General features: G+C 42.8%; 1 protein-coding gene across 2 annotated transcripts in view; it reads left to right on the forward strand.

Moving 5' to 3' along the window:
- fbln2 (fibulin 2) overlaps positions 1 to 13040 on the forward strand; it is a 79467-nt gene extending 66427 nt beyond the window's left edge. Inside the window, exons 12-17 of one of the 2 annotated variants that reach the window (XM_031875401.1) lie at positions 1167 to 1295; positions 3199 to 3324; positions 4583 to 4699; positions 8203 to 8331; positions 9082 to 9205; positions 11345 to 13040. In XM_031875401.1, the coding sequence (XP_031731261.1) occupies positions 1167 to 1295; positions 3199 to 3324; positions 4583 to 4699; positions 8203 to 8331; positions 9082 to 9205; positions 11345 to 11705 (986 nt within the window). In that variant the 3' untranslated portion in view covers positions 11706 to 13040. The remainder of the gene's footprint in view (positions 1 to 1166; positions 1296 to 3198; positions 3325 to 4582; positions 4700 to 8202; positions 8332 to 9081; positions 9206 to 11344) is intronic. The other variant, XM_031875402.1, reaches the window with a different exon arrangement.
- The last annotated feature ends 1854 nt before the right edge of the window (positions 13041 to 14894 follow it).

A 14894-nucleotide genomic window follows, 5' to 3' on the forward strand; every position in this document is an offset into this window, starting at 1 on the left:
GTTTGTAATGTTTCCAGTCAGGTTTCTATTGCTCCTTTGTAAAAAGAAAAGAAAAGAATCTTACGAAATACAGCCGTCTCTGAGCTTTCTCCTTCAGGGTGTAGAAATGTGATGACCACGTCAGGTTCTCAGTATTGCTGATTCACAGGAACCGTTCACCCACTCCACCTCAGCTCCATTGATGTTGTGTGTGTCCTCAACTCTTTTTCTCAAAAAATGAGCCATCATCTCTTTGGTTTGTCTGACGTTGAACAGTACGTTGTTCTCTGAGCACCACTCTGCAAGGTTGTAGATTCCCTCTCCACATGAAGTCTCCTCTTTGGTTTTAATCCAGGAGATGACGGTAGTGTCGTCTGCAAACTTCACAGCACAGTTTGCTTTTGTGGCCTGTGATTGTCTGAGGAATAGTCTTACCACAAGGTCTGTTAGTAACACTGCTGAGCTAGAGCTTTTGGTGGTAACACATGATCTTCACCAGCATCATGCGATATGATCAAAAGCTTCACAACAGCTACTAAATAGTCCTTGTTGTGAGATTGCTTTCTCAATCTGTTGATCATTTTCTAGCCACGCTAGCAGCATGGCTTTAGCTAACTTTGGTCCAGACTGAAATATCTCAACAACTCATTAAAGTTTGGTCCCCAAAGGATGAATCCTACTGACATTTCCTCTAACGCCAACACAAGGTTGACATTTGTGGTTTTGTCCAACATTCACATTCCCCTTTGAATGAATCCTCATTACTTGGGTGACAAATCAATCCCCACTTTCATTAATGGCATTCCCATCATCCTCAGCTGTACTTTGTGCTTAGTGCCTTATAGCATGCTAACATGCTAAACTAAGATGGTCAACAAGGTACAAGTTATACCTCAAGCCTGTTAGCATTGTCACTGTAGGTTTGCATATTAACGTTAGTGTTTAGCTCAAAGCACAGATGTGCAGCTTTACTGAGCCGCATAGCTGTGACTCTTAGATCTTAGCCCAACCAACAGCTCTAAACATTAACATAGATATTTTACTAATGCTGATAACTGTTAGGCTCGAGAAATCACACCAATAATACATCTAGGCTCAAAACTGTTTAGCTGTGTTTAAGTTAGACCCCAGTCAAGTGCAGAGGGGGTCATTGCTGACGCGCTTTAGCTTTCTCTCTGCCTGTTTAGACATTGATGAGTGTCAGATGGGGACACACCGCTGCGGAGTGGGCCAAATCTGTCACAACCTCCCTGGCAGCTACCGCTGTGACTGTCAGACGGGCTACCAGTATGACGCCCTGCGCAAAGTCTGCACAGGTAGGTTTTGCTGTGTCAAGTCTGTGAGATGATGACAAGCAGATTGGAGTTTTAGTCGTCCAAACTGTATTTGACACCAAAAAATGATATATACTATTACTACTATATTATTTAGACCTCATTGTACAGAGTGACAACAAGGTGGGAACACACTGAGGACATGATGGAGAGATGGGGACTGACAGGGTTTGGAAAAATCAGGGAAAATCCTCACTTATTGCTTTGTAGGTGAGCTACTTTAATGTGTATTATACCAAATTGGGAGCATTTTGATTGCCTCTCAACGGCTCTCAACATGGCGTCGCCTGACAATACTAACAGCATGAACTACAGTGAGATGTGCTGACAGAGCTAACAGTGTTAACCTGAGGGGGAACCGGGGGGTGGGTGTTGTTTATTTAAATAACCTGATGACATTTCAAGACCAAAGTCATAGTCAATCGATTTGATGTTTACATTTGGAGCAGATTTCATTCTTTCTTTTTCGTCTATTATTATTTGAATTCAGTTTTCCTGCAGTTTTTAGCCAGATATCTAGCTCTTTAAATGAATTAAAAAACTGAGATTGTTTCCGTTTGACTTGGATCCCTCCTCCCCAGTGACCCACCCAGGATACAATAAATGGGCTGAAAGCAACAAAAAGACAACAACAATTTTGCTCACAATTCATTCATTCTTCGATAAGATATAATGCCATCAGATACCTTTTAAATGTGCATATTCAAGTAGAGCTTTAACAGCAGCTTTAGCAGCTTTGAAATAAACGGCCTGCATATGTTGAAGAGGATGAACACGTCACTAGACTGGCAGAAACACTCAACTGTTACAAAACATTGATGCACAAGCTGTTCTTTACAAGGCCGCAGGTCCTGATTGTGTGTCTACCTGACATTCTCTCTCTTGTGCAGCAGAGACTGACTTAATCCCCATCTGTCTTTCCTAAAATATGTATGAGGAGTGTGTGGAGGAGAAACAGTTGGTTTGAAGTTGTGTTCAAAAATGAATGGAATGACAGAGATATTTTATATTAAACTTTATTTTTTCTAAATGTTAATCTCAATAGTGTTAGTGGGGCTTTTATTCTCTCAGCACGTCTGTGGATACTTCTTTATGTAAGCATAATGCACTTGAGAGAAAACAATATTTGCCTTGTTTTTTTCAATATTTGTGAGAATTTTATCTCAGAATTCTGGGGAAATGGGAAATGTTTTCATGACAAAAAATTCTGCTTTTATGAATTAACGACCTGATAATGCTGCGTGAAGTTCTCACCTTCATGGAGTGCGGTTGCTGCTGCCGATCAGCCTCACCCATCACCAGTGCTCTATGATTACAAGTACGGGATCAACACAGGCAGCTATCTCAGGCTTGACTTCAGTCTTATGTCTGTGAAGCCACACCGGTTCAACTGATCCCAGAGAAACACCGCCATGTCCAGCAGATCAGAATGGGCTTTACATCTGATTAACTGCAAAGTCGACAAACTAATGATATCATATGTTCGGTTTCTGTTTCTGTTTCTGTATTATTAATAGGAAACCAAAATAAAACTGGATCAAACTAAACGGTTGCTTTCATGAAATAGAGCTGTCAAGTAAATGAGAGCTTTCCTTAGGAATCTCTTTCAGAACAAAGACAGAGCAGGATTTTATCTTTTCACCAGCAAGGGAACGCTAGATTTTAAAAAGGAACAAACCGGAAAACTCTTTGTGATAACAATACTAGCATGATGGAGTTTCTGTGCTCTGAACTTGAGCGGCAGGCGAAAACAGCGTTTCATGTGAAAAAAGCCCACCTACACATTGTTGGGGCGTGTGTCTGAATGAGGCCCGGCATTGAGTCCACAGTGGCCCGGAGGTATCCGTTTGCTGCCTTAATAGCTGCTGTTCTCCTGCACTGACAGATGTAAATGAGTGCTGGCGCTACCACGGCAGGCTGTGCGCCCAGACCTGTGAAAACACCCCGGGCTCCTACCACTGCTCATGCACAGCCGGCTTCTCCCTGGCATTTGATGGCAAGAACTGTGAAGGTAAGCTAGACTGTTTTTTTCTCGCTCTCTCTCTCTAACATATGAAGAATTGTTTACATGGACTGCCTTATTTCCCTTGAAGAACTTTAGGCGAGGTATAAGCCTCTGGGGAGAAAGCCGAATGCAGCCTTTGTAAGTCTTCGTCATCGGTAAAAAACGTTTTCTGTTGGGATTCAATTTAGTGTCCATCTCCGGGATGCAGAGGTGTCTGACATAATGGTGTCAGTCAGGTGCGTCAAAGATGAGGTTGTGCTTCAAAGAAGGTGACCGGGAGCGCAATTCACATTACGTTGAGTTTGTCGCAGCCATTATTCAGGGATCTTAATCAAGTTGTGGTGGTTTCCCTTCACGGCCTAAAGGTGAAGCTTTCCATCTCCTCAGGGTTTTTCTTTTCGTTTGTTTAAAGCTTGTGCGAGCGACATGATTAGATTTTGATTAGTGCTTTTCAGACTAATTCGTTCCAGAAACTTGAAGCTCGTCTTTCTTTGGTAAGCAGTTAAATAACACAATTTAGAAACCTTCAAAATATGCTGAAGTGGTATTCCCACAATACACCTCCTCAGGTATCACCATAGGAACTTCTTTTTCTTTAACCTTTTTCTTCTGATGCTGCTTCTGTAGGTGGTGCTCATCTCTTTGCCTGTTGAAATGTTATTTATTTATTCCATCAAAGGATGATTGATGGCAGTATTTTATATAATCATTGTTGTCAACAAATCCCATGAAGACCTTAACTGTTTTCTGCTAACCAGTACTGTGTATATCTTCTTTCTCTGTGCGCCATTGTTATCCAAAATCTGTTAAAAACACATCAATGAGCTACACTGTTTTCATTACTACTGTCTTTTACTTTAAGCTCAGTCCCCATACAACATCCTGCTACCTGAAATACTCATTAGAGTACTAAATGTGTAAATGTTGTGAAAATAGCCGCCAACAAATACACAATTCCCTACTGTTTGAATAACAATTGCTAAAAACTACAGTGATCTGCAGTTTTAGAAAATGACTGGGACTTTAAAACAAATTCAACTCAACATTTGTGTCTCATTTACAGACGTACGTCTTCTGTAATCAATGGGCTCGGAGCAATCGGAGTATTTAGAGAGCTTTTTCGTATGAGATAAATCGTTGTCAAATGTCAATTTTCATAGGATTCATTGACGATAAAAGAAACGCAGGACGAGGTCAGCCATATCTTTTAAGAATATGAAAAACAGGAAGAATTCTAATCGTGTCTTTTCTTCTCTGTGCTTAGATGTAAACGAGTGTGACCAAAACCCCTGTGGCCAGGAGTGTGCCAACATCTACAGCTCATACCAATGCTACTGTCGCCAAGGCTACTACCTGAAAGAGGACGGACACGCCTGTGAAGGTATTGCATACCACCGTTACTCGGTAGAGAATGGTAGAGGTGGTGGAAAAACCGTATGCATACAACAACTCAGCCATCAATTCTACCTTTCTGCAAAGATAATAATTTTCGGTTATGATTAACATTGTCAAGGAGGTATTCATTTACCAAAGACTGTCTAAAGAAGTGTACGTAGTCACCATGACGTCAACCATTGTTGGTGGACTACGGTTTTATAGCAGTGTGGCATTTTGGCCATTGCCGTCTTTGTTTTTTGCAACCATAAGTGCCAGGTACCGTTAGCCGCTAACGCTAGTGTTAGCTTCGCTAGCAAGGTGCATCAGTAATTCACCTTAACTGTGATATTAATTGGGATGCTAATTTCAGCTGGCAGCAAAACAGGCTTAAAACAAAATGTCGTGGTAGAAACTTGTCACTCAAAACGGCCACGCCCTTAATTATGCCTAACTTTTAGCCTTAATCTAATTTCAATGGGTGAGCTATATAAAAATGCACCCTGTACAGTTTTACTGAACGGATAAATAATCTACAGTGACAAAAAAGCATTTATATCTGCTGCAAAGTTAGCCATCTAAACATTGGGGGTCTATAGAGCTTGACACGCATTAATTGGCCTCTAGTGGACATTTGAGGAACTGCAGGTTTTGGCACTTCTGCGTTGGCTTCATTTTTCATCCCAGAGGTCGTTGCTTGTAATTAACTTGTATGTTTATTATTGAGATTGTTGCTTGCATTGCTGTTGAAATGGACTACCGTAAATTCCGGCATATAAGCCGCTACTTTTTTTCACACGCTTTGAGACTGCGGCTTTTACAATGATGCGGCTAATTGATGGATGTTCATAGGCTAACTAGCTTTGCCGCCAACACATTTAACCTTGTCATATCAGACCAAAAAGACGACAAAAGCTTTCAGAGGCAAGAAAAGCAGATGGCCCGAACTTGAAAACGTTCTTGAAGACTGGGTGAACACACAGAGAGCAGATGGCCGAGGTGTTTCCACCGTGCAGATCCGACTGAAAGCTAAAACAATCGCCACCGAAAAGAATATTGAAGATTTTAGAGGTGGACCATCTTGGTGTTTCAGATTTATGCAACGAAAAGGCCTGTCAATTAGGGCACGGACGACTATGTGTCAGCAACTCCCTCCCGACTTCAAGGAAAAAATTACAAACTTCAGCGAATTCACTCAAAGAAAGATAGCCGAAAATTCCACTGGACCAGACGACATCATAAATATGGATGAAGTACCTTTGACGTTTGACCTACCTCTCACTAGGACTGTTAACAAAAAAGGTGAATCGTCCGTCACGCTGAAAACAACTGGCCATGAGAGAACGCATTTCACTTGTGTTCTGAGCTGCACAGCATCCGGACTAAAGCTTCCACCCATGGTGATTTTGAAGCGGATGACAATGCCAAAAGAAAAATTCCCGAAAGTAATCGCCGTGAAAGTCAACAAGAAAGGGTGGATGATAGAAAGCCTAATGAAGGAATGGCTGAATGAATGCTACGCGAAGCGACCGGGGGGATTTTTTCACAGAAAAAAGGCATTGCTTGTTTTGGACAGCATGAGGGCCCATATAACAGATTCTGTGAAAGCAGCCATCAAGACGACAAACTCAATTCCAGCTGTGATTCCTGGGGGCACAACAAAGTATTTGCAGCCCCTCGACATTAGTGTGAACCGTTCATCTAAGGTGGCACTCCGAGTTCAGTGGGAGGCTTGGATGACGAGCCGCGAGAAATCCTTTACAAAAACTGACCGCATGCGAAGAGCAACTTTTTCTCAAGTCTGCCAGTGGATCCTAACAGCGTGGAGCAGTGTCAAAGAATCCACCATCACCAACGGGTTCCGAAAGGCTGGACTGCTGCGAGATGCGGAGGACAGCGCAAGCTCAAGGGCGGATTTGCCTTGGGAGGAAAGTGACATTAAGAGCGCAAACGAAAGAGAGACTGAGTGCAACGAAGCAATTCTGAGGCTGTTTAATTCCGACACTGAAGAAGAGGACTTCAATGGTTTTAGTGCACAGGAGGACGATGGCGATAGTGATCAATGACTTTTGCTGGTAGGTTCCTGTATTTTCGCCGAGAAAATGTGTGACGAAATAATTACATACCTTCAGGCTGTTCAATTCCGATACTGAAGAAGACATCTTTAGTACTGTTAAAAGCACTGTTCTGAAAAAAAAGCATTTGTGGTATGTATGTAGTTGTGGATGTTACCGGCATTTATTTAATTAAAAGTTAAAAAAAATCTTTCCTGTAACATCTTGCCGCGTTAATATCTCATGTTTCAACGGGGACACCTGTGGCTTATAGACAAGTGTGGCTTATTTATATACAATTTCTTTTTTCTTTTAAAAATTAGCAGGTGCGGCCTATATCTAGGTGCGCTCTATAGTCCGGAATTGACGGTACATTATATTGAGATGCGCTCCATTTACAAACATTAGAAACCAATACCACACCACCACTAACTACAATCTCAAGGATAAACATATAGTTGGATTAGCTGGACATTACATGCTTTGTGAAGTTAGATAATGTCACAGAGCTGTTGTACTAGATTTCATTAGATTGTATAGGTGTATCTTAAATAATGGCTTGGGAGTGTACGGGTTTTTTACTTGCTGGGAAGTTGTTCTGCAGCCAAGTGGCCAAAAAACAAAAAGGGCAGTTTTAAACTTTGGTCCTCCCTTATCTACATATAGGGCCTTTACATTTGTGAGTTAAAAATGTAGCATTTTCTCTGTAGCTCTGTTTTTATTCTTTTTGAGATGGTAGATAAAAAAGATTCGTGGTGGATGAAACCTGTGGCTGTCTGCACATCAGATCTTGAGACAGAACTGCAAATAGTTTCAAGTGACAGTAAATATTCATAACACAGACATGAACCTGCCTTTAGTTTTTTACCAAAGACTGTATGTAAGAAGTGGACGTAGTTATCGTGACGTCACCCATTACTTCGTGGACTGTTGTTTTGAAGCCTTGAGTTGTTTTGGCATCGCCATCTTGGATTACGGCCGTCAGCATGGTGTTTTTTTTTGCAACCGCTAAACGGAAGTTACCATATTTGGAATGCGGAGGAGTGTACGGCTCTGGTAGGGGCAGAGACCTGTCAATCACAAGGTAGCCCCGCCCTAAAGCATACTCTGCTTTATGGTCTATTTGACTCTAAATGGACCATCATTTACTGAATGAACATCATGCTGTATTTAAGAAGACTTGAAACTAGAGATCGAGACATAAACTCATGTTTACAATGTTTACTGAGGTAATAAATCAAGAGAGAAGTAGAGTCATTTTCTCATAGACTTTTATGCAATCAGACTTCTTATTGCATCAGCAGGAGTCGCACCCTGCTGGTCAGTGGAGAGAATGCAAGTTTTAAGACACTTCTGTATTGTCCTCCCTCTGCAGAACTGAAGGTTGCCGCCAGCTTTCAAAACACAGCTCAAATCCAACTGATGAGATGTGTGTGTGTCTTTTTTTTTCAAACAGACATCGACGAGTGCTCCCAGAGCATCGGGAACCTTTGTACCTTCCAGTGTGTTAACGTTGCTGGCAGCTACCAGTGCGCCTGTCCTCCTCATGGATATGTCTTGTCCGCCAATGGACGCACCTGCAAAGGTGAGGCCTCAGTGAAATGTGTCCTGGTCCTACTGTAAGACCACAGCAACCAAGGGAGGCACGCCTGATGGGTTAATTAAATGAGTTCATCAAATGTAATAAAATATTAAAAACATAAAAATGTTAACTAATACATCTTGTCTTATTAAAAAGGTGCATATTTTTATACATTTCCAGAACAGAAATGTGAACATTGGATAAAGGCCAGGTTCAAAATTCTTGTTTTTAATTTCAATGACATTTTAGATTCAAATGTTTTTACAGAGGGAATTTAAGACAATCAATTCCAAGTGTAAGCTGTAAAGGAACAGTTCAGAAATGCATTCATTTGCTGATTTGCAGAGTTAGGTGAGAAGATGGATACCATTCTTCTTTGAGAGTGGTATCAATCTTCTCCCCTAACTCTCAGTAGAGTGAGCACACGCCACCAGACAGGAAGTCCTAAAAGTTGTAAATGCATCATAACCACTATCTGCTCTTTTTGCCCTGCCCTTTTTTATTATTATTTATTATTATAATTGTGTAGTTTGTATTGGCGACATTGTATCGTATGCACTCATGCCAACACAGCCACTTAAATTGAACGCTCTGGAAAAACTCTAGTGAGACCTTGAGTTGGCGATTTCTTTTGTCAATCTGCGCCACGTTACGTTCAAAGTGAGAGGATTGAATTTCAACCAAAAAAAGCATCCTCTTCAAAATGAAACTGCAAAACTGTCAGTGTCCCTTTTTATTTATTGTCTTTTTCAGATGTCGATGAATGCACAACTGGAACCCACAACTGTTCATTGGGACAGACCTGCTATAACCTCCAGGGAGGCTTCAGATGTCTCTCCTTTGACTGCCCTCACAACTACAAGAAGGTGTCGGACACGTGAGTCACGTTGGTTCTCTCTGCATCTGTAGAATCTTGAAATGTTTCCCCCCAATCGTATTTAATCGCAATTATCTGTGTTTTATTGGTAAACAAGGGCATATATAGTTCTTCCTTTCAGATATAATACCGTTCAAAGTTTCCTTATTGTGCTTCTACAACAAAATGCAAGTCCTTTTATTCTGCACAAGAGTAAAGAAAATGTATGATCTACTGCGGAACAGCCCCCGCCCAGGTCAGCTGGATCCAGGGTGTTACGATGGAGCCAGGTCTCTGTAAAGACCCGGGGTCTCATTTATAACCACTGCGTACACTTCCCATGCAAAGGTTGTGATCTATAAAAACAAACGAGAGAATGTGCTCACCTGTACGTAAACGCTGACCCATGCGTACCAACATTTTGGAGATACGGGAAATTAGCGACACAGATGGTGAGATGGTGAATTAAAGCCAGACTGTGTAAATTAAACGTGAGAAGATTCATTATACGTATAAGGATGTCTCTCTCACATTTACTTTCACTTTACATCACACGTTACTTTGCACTTATATATTCTCTTCATCATAAACCAGCAGTGGTATTAGTGCTTGTACTGCTGAGCCGTAACTACAAGCACCTTTCAATCGTTCAAGACATAAACCAACTAAAACCTCAAATGAGATTCCGCTTCATATTTCACCAGCGCGTTCTACTCTCCTCAGAGCAGAGGAGAGACCGAACTACTGACACTGGTGGTCAGCTGTGGAGCAGCTGATGAAATCACCATCATCTGTGAGAGAACGTCAACTAGTGTTAAAGAACTGCAGAACAGCGTCGTTACGCGGTCCGCTCGGAGGAGTTGGAAGCCCGGCAGATGTAGTGCGCTGTCCGGGATGTGCTCACCGAGCCAGGTTTCAGTGAAGCACAGGGCGGCGGATCTGCTAAAGTCCTCAATACTGAGCAGATGTCAGCAAGTACACCAGGTTTACTCCATAGTGGCAGATACAGCATACTGAACACAGACGAGCTGTAAACGGCTATCTGATGAGCTCACTGCAGTAACCATGGTGACTGTCACACACTCTGCCTTCTCCTCACCTGCAAGTCTGCACCGCCTGCACAGAAGCATTGAGTACATTACCAAAGTGTTCACCTATCAAACTTCATTTAAAAGAATACCCTCCACGGTGGTGGGTACCACCGACTGTTCGGATCATTTTGGACTCGATCAGTCTGATTGCTGTAAACATAAACACTACGGTGAGACTCGTGATGTGTTGTGCTGAACCATAGATACTCTGGCGCTGTTAACTGCGTGAATGGAAGAAATAGGAGCGAATGAGTGTTCTTCCTCCTGGTAGTTGCCGTGATTCCCCGTAAAGACCCTCTGATCAGCAGCTCACTTCTATGCATCAACATTCATAAGGTGCTTCGCATTGAGCATGTATGGTTGAATGTGGGCGCGGAGAGGCCAGGATGTGAGGCTGAACCAGCTGCTCACATTTACAGGTTGATTTGGCATTTATTCATTTGTTATCAATCTGAATATTTTTTGGCGTATGTGCATTTCCTCCTACGCAAACATTTAGTTTGGATCCTACACACTGTTTTATAAATGAGACCCCTGGGGGCACAACAGTCTCTGATTTCCCATTGCTGGGTTAGCCTGAGTCTCAATTCATTCAATGTATTTTCCTGTGACCGGACATTAGCCAGGAGCATGCTGGGTAATGGAACACACCTGGGTCCAAGCTGGGTTAGCCGGGTTAGCTCATCCCGGCTCTCTTCCCCTCTCTTCCTGAGGCAGTTGCACCGTTGTTGGTGGCGTTTGTTCCTGCTGGTCGGGCTGGTCTGGCTGGTCCGGCTGGTTGGGCTGGTCGGGCTGGTCGGGCTGGTCGGGCCGGTCGGGCCGGTCGGGCCGGGTGGTAGGAATATGTTGCCAGCAGTGATCGTCGTTAAGGACTTTTATCTTTGAGAATTGTTGTTAAAATACGTTTTCAACAGTGATTTTTAAAGAGGATTCTTATTTTTTGCCACTTTACCAGGCAGGTCATTCCACAGCCGAGGTATTTAATGTTCCACCCAAAGCACCAGGCCCCCAAACACTGTCATGCTTATCCACCCTCCTCCTCTCTCTCTCTTTCTCGACTCACCTTCAGCCGCTGCGAGCGGACCAGCTGTCCCAGTAACTCCTTAGACTGTCAGAAGTCCCCTGTCCGCATCACGTACTACCAGCTCGGCTTCCAGACCAACATCATCATCCCCGCCCAGATCTTCCGAATCGGACCGTCCCCCGCTTACTCCGGCGACCACATCGTCATCGGCGTCGTCAAAGGCAACGAGGAGGGCTACTTCAGCACCCGGAAGCTGAACAGCTTCACGGGCGCCGTCTACCTGCAGAGACAAGTCCGCGAGGCCAAAGACTTCCTGATCGATGTGGAGATGAAGCTGCTGAGGCAGGGGACATTCACCTCGTTCCTCGCCAGGATCTACGTCTTCATCATGTCTAGCGCTGTGTAAAACCACAGAGACACAGACAGACTGGAAACCTCATATGGTGCTCATGTTTTACATGTGCCGACTCTTTTTGTAATGCTTCCTGACAATCAAGAGTATTCAATCTTGTCGATTGTTGCCAAAGACCTTACTGTGTGCTTGTCTTTAGAAGGTTATCTTGAGATCTTCAGATTTTCTTTGGCAGTCATATTTCCCTGAGAATCCTTTTATTTGTATTTACCAAAGTGTTTTTCAGTTTGACTCTTGCTGGTGTAATTTAGCGTTAATGCACCACCATTGTTAGCGTCTACTCAGGCTGTTGGTGCTTACGGACGGTGGCACGGTGCTGCACAGGTCACTGCACACGTCTGGGTTAGTGTTTAAGTGCGCTGTCGACTCTCTTTAAGAGTTGCTCTTTAACCTCCCTATGCAAATGTTCATTGTCATGAGAGTTATTCATGAAAGTCTGAAGAAAGTAATAAAGCTTTGCAGCACTAGAAGTTAACGGCACTTGTCCACTGCGGAGGCTCAGAAATTACGTTTGTAAATTATGTTTCCCCTGTTCATTCAATTGGTAAGAAAAAGCTAAATGCTTTTTAGTTTCATAATTTTACCACTAATCACTTGATAGAATGAATTAAAACCTATTTTGTTATTTTTTCATTAGATAATTCACTAGCTATAAAATGTGATCATTTATCATTTTTTATATTTTCCTCACAAAATATCCTTCTTTCCTCATGCTTATATGAAATGGCCTTGCCAAGGATTGATCCAGTGTGTGTGTGTGCGTGCGTGCGTGCGTGCGTGCGTGTGCGTGATTTGATTTATTTTACCAACTGATTGGTGTTCTATTTCTTTTTTCAAAACATGTAAATGAATCAACAAACCGTATCATTGATTGATGTATTCAGTTATATCTTTGATTCTTTGGTCACTGTTGGGCCTCCGTAGTCACGGCCCAAATGTGTTGATGTCGTTATAAAAAAAGTAGCACATGCTTCAAATAGTGTTTGATCAGCATTTGGTGTATATTATTTTGTTTAAAGATGTAATCTGGATGAGATGGAAAGGTAATTCAGTGCGATCCACATTAGAAACCACCATAAACCAGCACTGAGAATATTAATGTAGCGGAACTGTTGATGATTTTATTGTTAGGTGTCATATTCTTTTCATTTATTACTGGATGTATCTCTCTGCGTTACTGTGTTATGATTATCTCAGGGTTAAAATCATGCAGTAGTGTAGACACTTATCTGTGCAGCCAGTAGGAACTCTTCCTGCTGGTGTAGCTCCAGACTGACCTTGACATTGTTATCTATAAACCAATCAATAAATGATGATCAAACTGTTAACGGCAGCACAGGTTCCAGAGTATCAGAGTCACTTCATTGTTTTTTAAATCCCACATCATTGCTGATTATTTCCATTGTGAACAGTGAGCCAACACCCCCATCTACTGGTGACAGTCGGCAGACCGGGTAACTTTATGTCTGTAGCACCGCTCAACAACAAGGCAATTCAAAGATCATTACTTTATAGTGTTCGTCACCGATTCCACTGCTCCACAAGGAACATTTAGTGTTACACCCTCCCAAACATTCCCACCCGGAAAGTGTGTGTGTGTGTGTGTGTGTGCGCGCTTCCCTAACACCCAACAGATAGCCTTTCAAATGGTGTGTAGGGAGGGTGAAGCTCTCACAAGGCATAAATAAACACAGGGTTTAGAAGTTAATATAATCACAGATGTTTTTGGGCTGAAGCTATTGGGTGACAAATTAACAGACAAACCAACATGAAGTGTCTCGTTGCACCACCATGAGCCTCCCGAGCAGCTTCAGTACTCCTTGGCGAGGTGTAGATTCTTCCACTGGAGGGATGATCAGCATTCTTCCAGAAGATACTCACACATTTTACAGTTGTGGGGTATTGCTTCAAAATCTCCCACAGGCGTCCGGTTGGGTTGATATCTGGAGACTGAAGGATATCGACATTGACATCAGTGTTTCAGGTCCTTCTGGAGTAACTTTGCAGACGATATCTGCAGAAACGTAACACCTAATTCACAACGTAATTTAGCTGATCATTGGTTTTGGGAGGTTTGTTTTCTCTAATTTGTGTCGGTTTATTTCAGACAGTGTCTTGTGTTGGCGTAGCCCCGTTAGCCTTACTTTCCCACTGCACACATGTCTTTTGTTAGTCTCATTTGCTCTGCCCTTGGGTTTCCTACTACACCCTCATTGTCTCGTTAGCCAATCATGGTGTTTTCCCTCCTCATGCCAGCCCCTCCCTCCTCAAGCTGTGTCTCCTTGTGATTATTTCCTCGTATGTATATATGGTATATATATATATATACATACACACACATATATACGTCATTGTTCTTTGTCAGATCGTGGTCATTGTATCTTTTGTATATTTTTGCAGCTGTTTTGCTCCTCGTGTTTTCACTCTGGTAACAGATGATTACATTTCTTCGGTTCATGTTGTTTCTGCATGTGGGTCCACCTGCCTGCATAACCATGACAACGAGCAGTGTCCTGCCACTTTCAGCTTCCCATTGGTTTACTGTGCAGTGCTTGCAAAGTAATGAGTGAAAATATTGGACCTGTCAACCAGACCCAACTTCCCTTTTAACACACCTGCTGTACAAAGTCCAGTAATGCAATGAGTACCTACAACAGTGACGGCCATGTTAGTGTTAGGTTAGGCTGTGATCTTGTTTTCTTTTGCATTACTTTGAATATTTATTGTCAACACTGAAGGTTTTGTTCCAATGTTGCATTATTCTTTATATAGTCCCTGCTTACAGATATACTGTATGTTATCTTTGCCTCATCCTGAACTTTTAAAAGCGGACAAACTGCCTCTTTAAGACTCGTATCTGTGGGATTTTTCACCTGGTTTTCCCTTCGTTCCTCTCTGCCTGTGCTCCTCTAATGAGAACCGCTGTACATCCATGTCCTTGCAGTGCAGTGTGCTGCACAGAAGGGCCTTGGTAGCTGTGAAACCTGTGGCAGCCGTGGAGGCCGGACTGGTGACCGAACATGACTCAGTTTGAGTCAGATGGCTTTGATGAGCTTGGTGCTTCCCGGGGCCGTCTCTGCAGCTTCTCCCCGCTCTGCGCTCCAGTGGACAGAAACGGCAAGCGCGCGCGCGCGCGCACACACACACACACACACACACACACACACACACACACACACACAC

Source organism: Anarrhichthys ocellatus, unplaced genomic scaffold (genome assembly GCF_004355925.1).
Source record: "Anarrhichthys ocellatus isolate YVR2014 unplaced genomic scaffold, GSC_Weel_1.0 scaffold90, whole genome shotgun sequence".
Lineage (NCBI taxonomy): Eukaryota > Metazoa > Chordata > Actinopteri > Perciformes > Anarhichadidae > Anarrhichthys > Anarrhichthys ocellatus.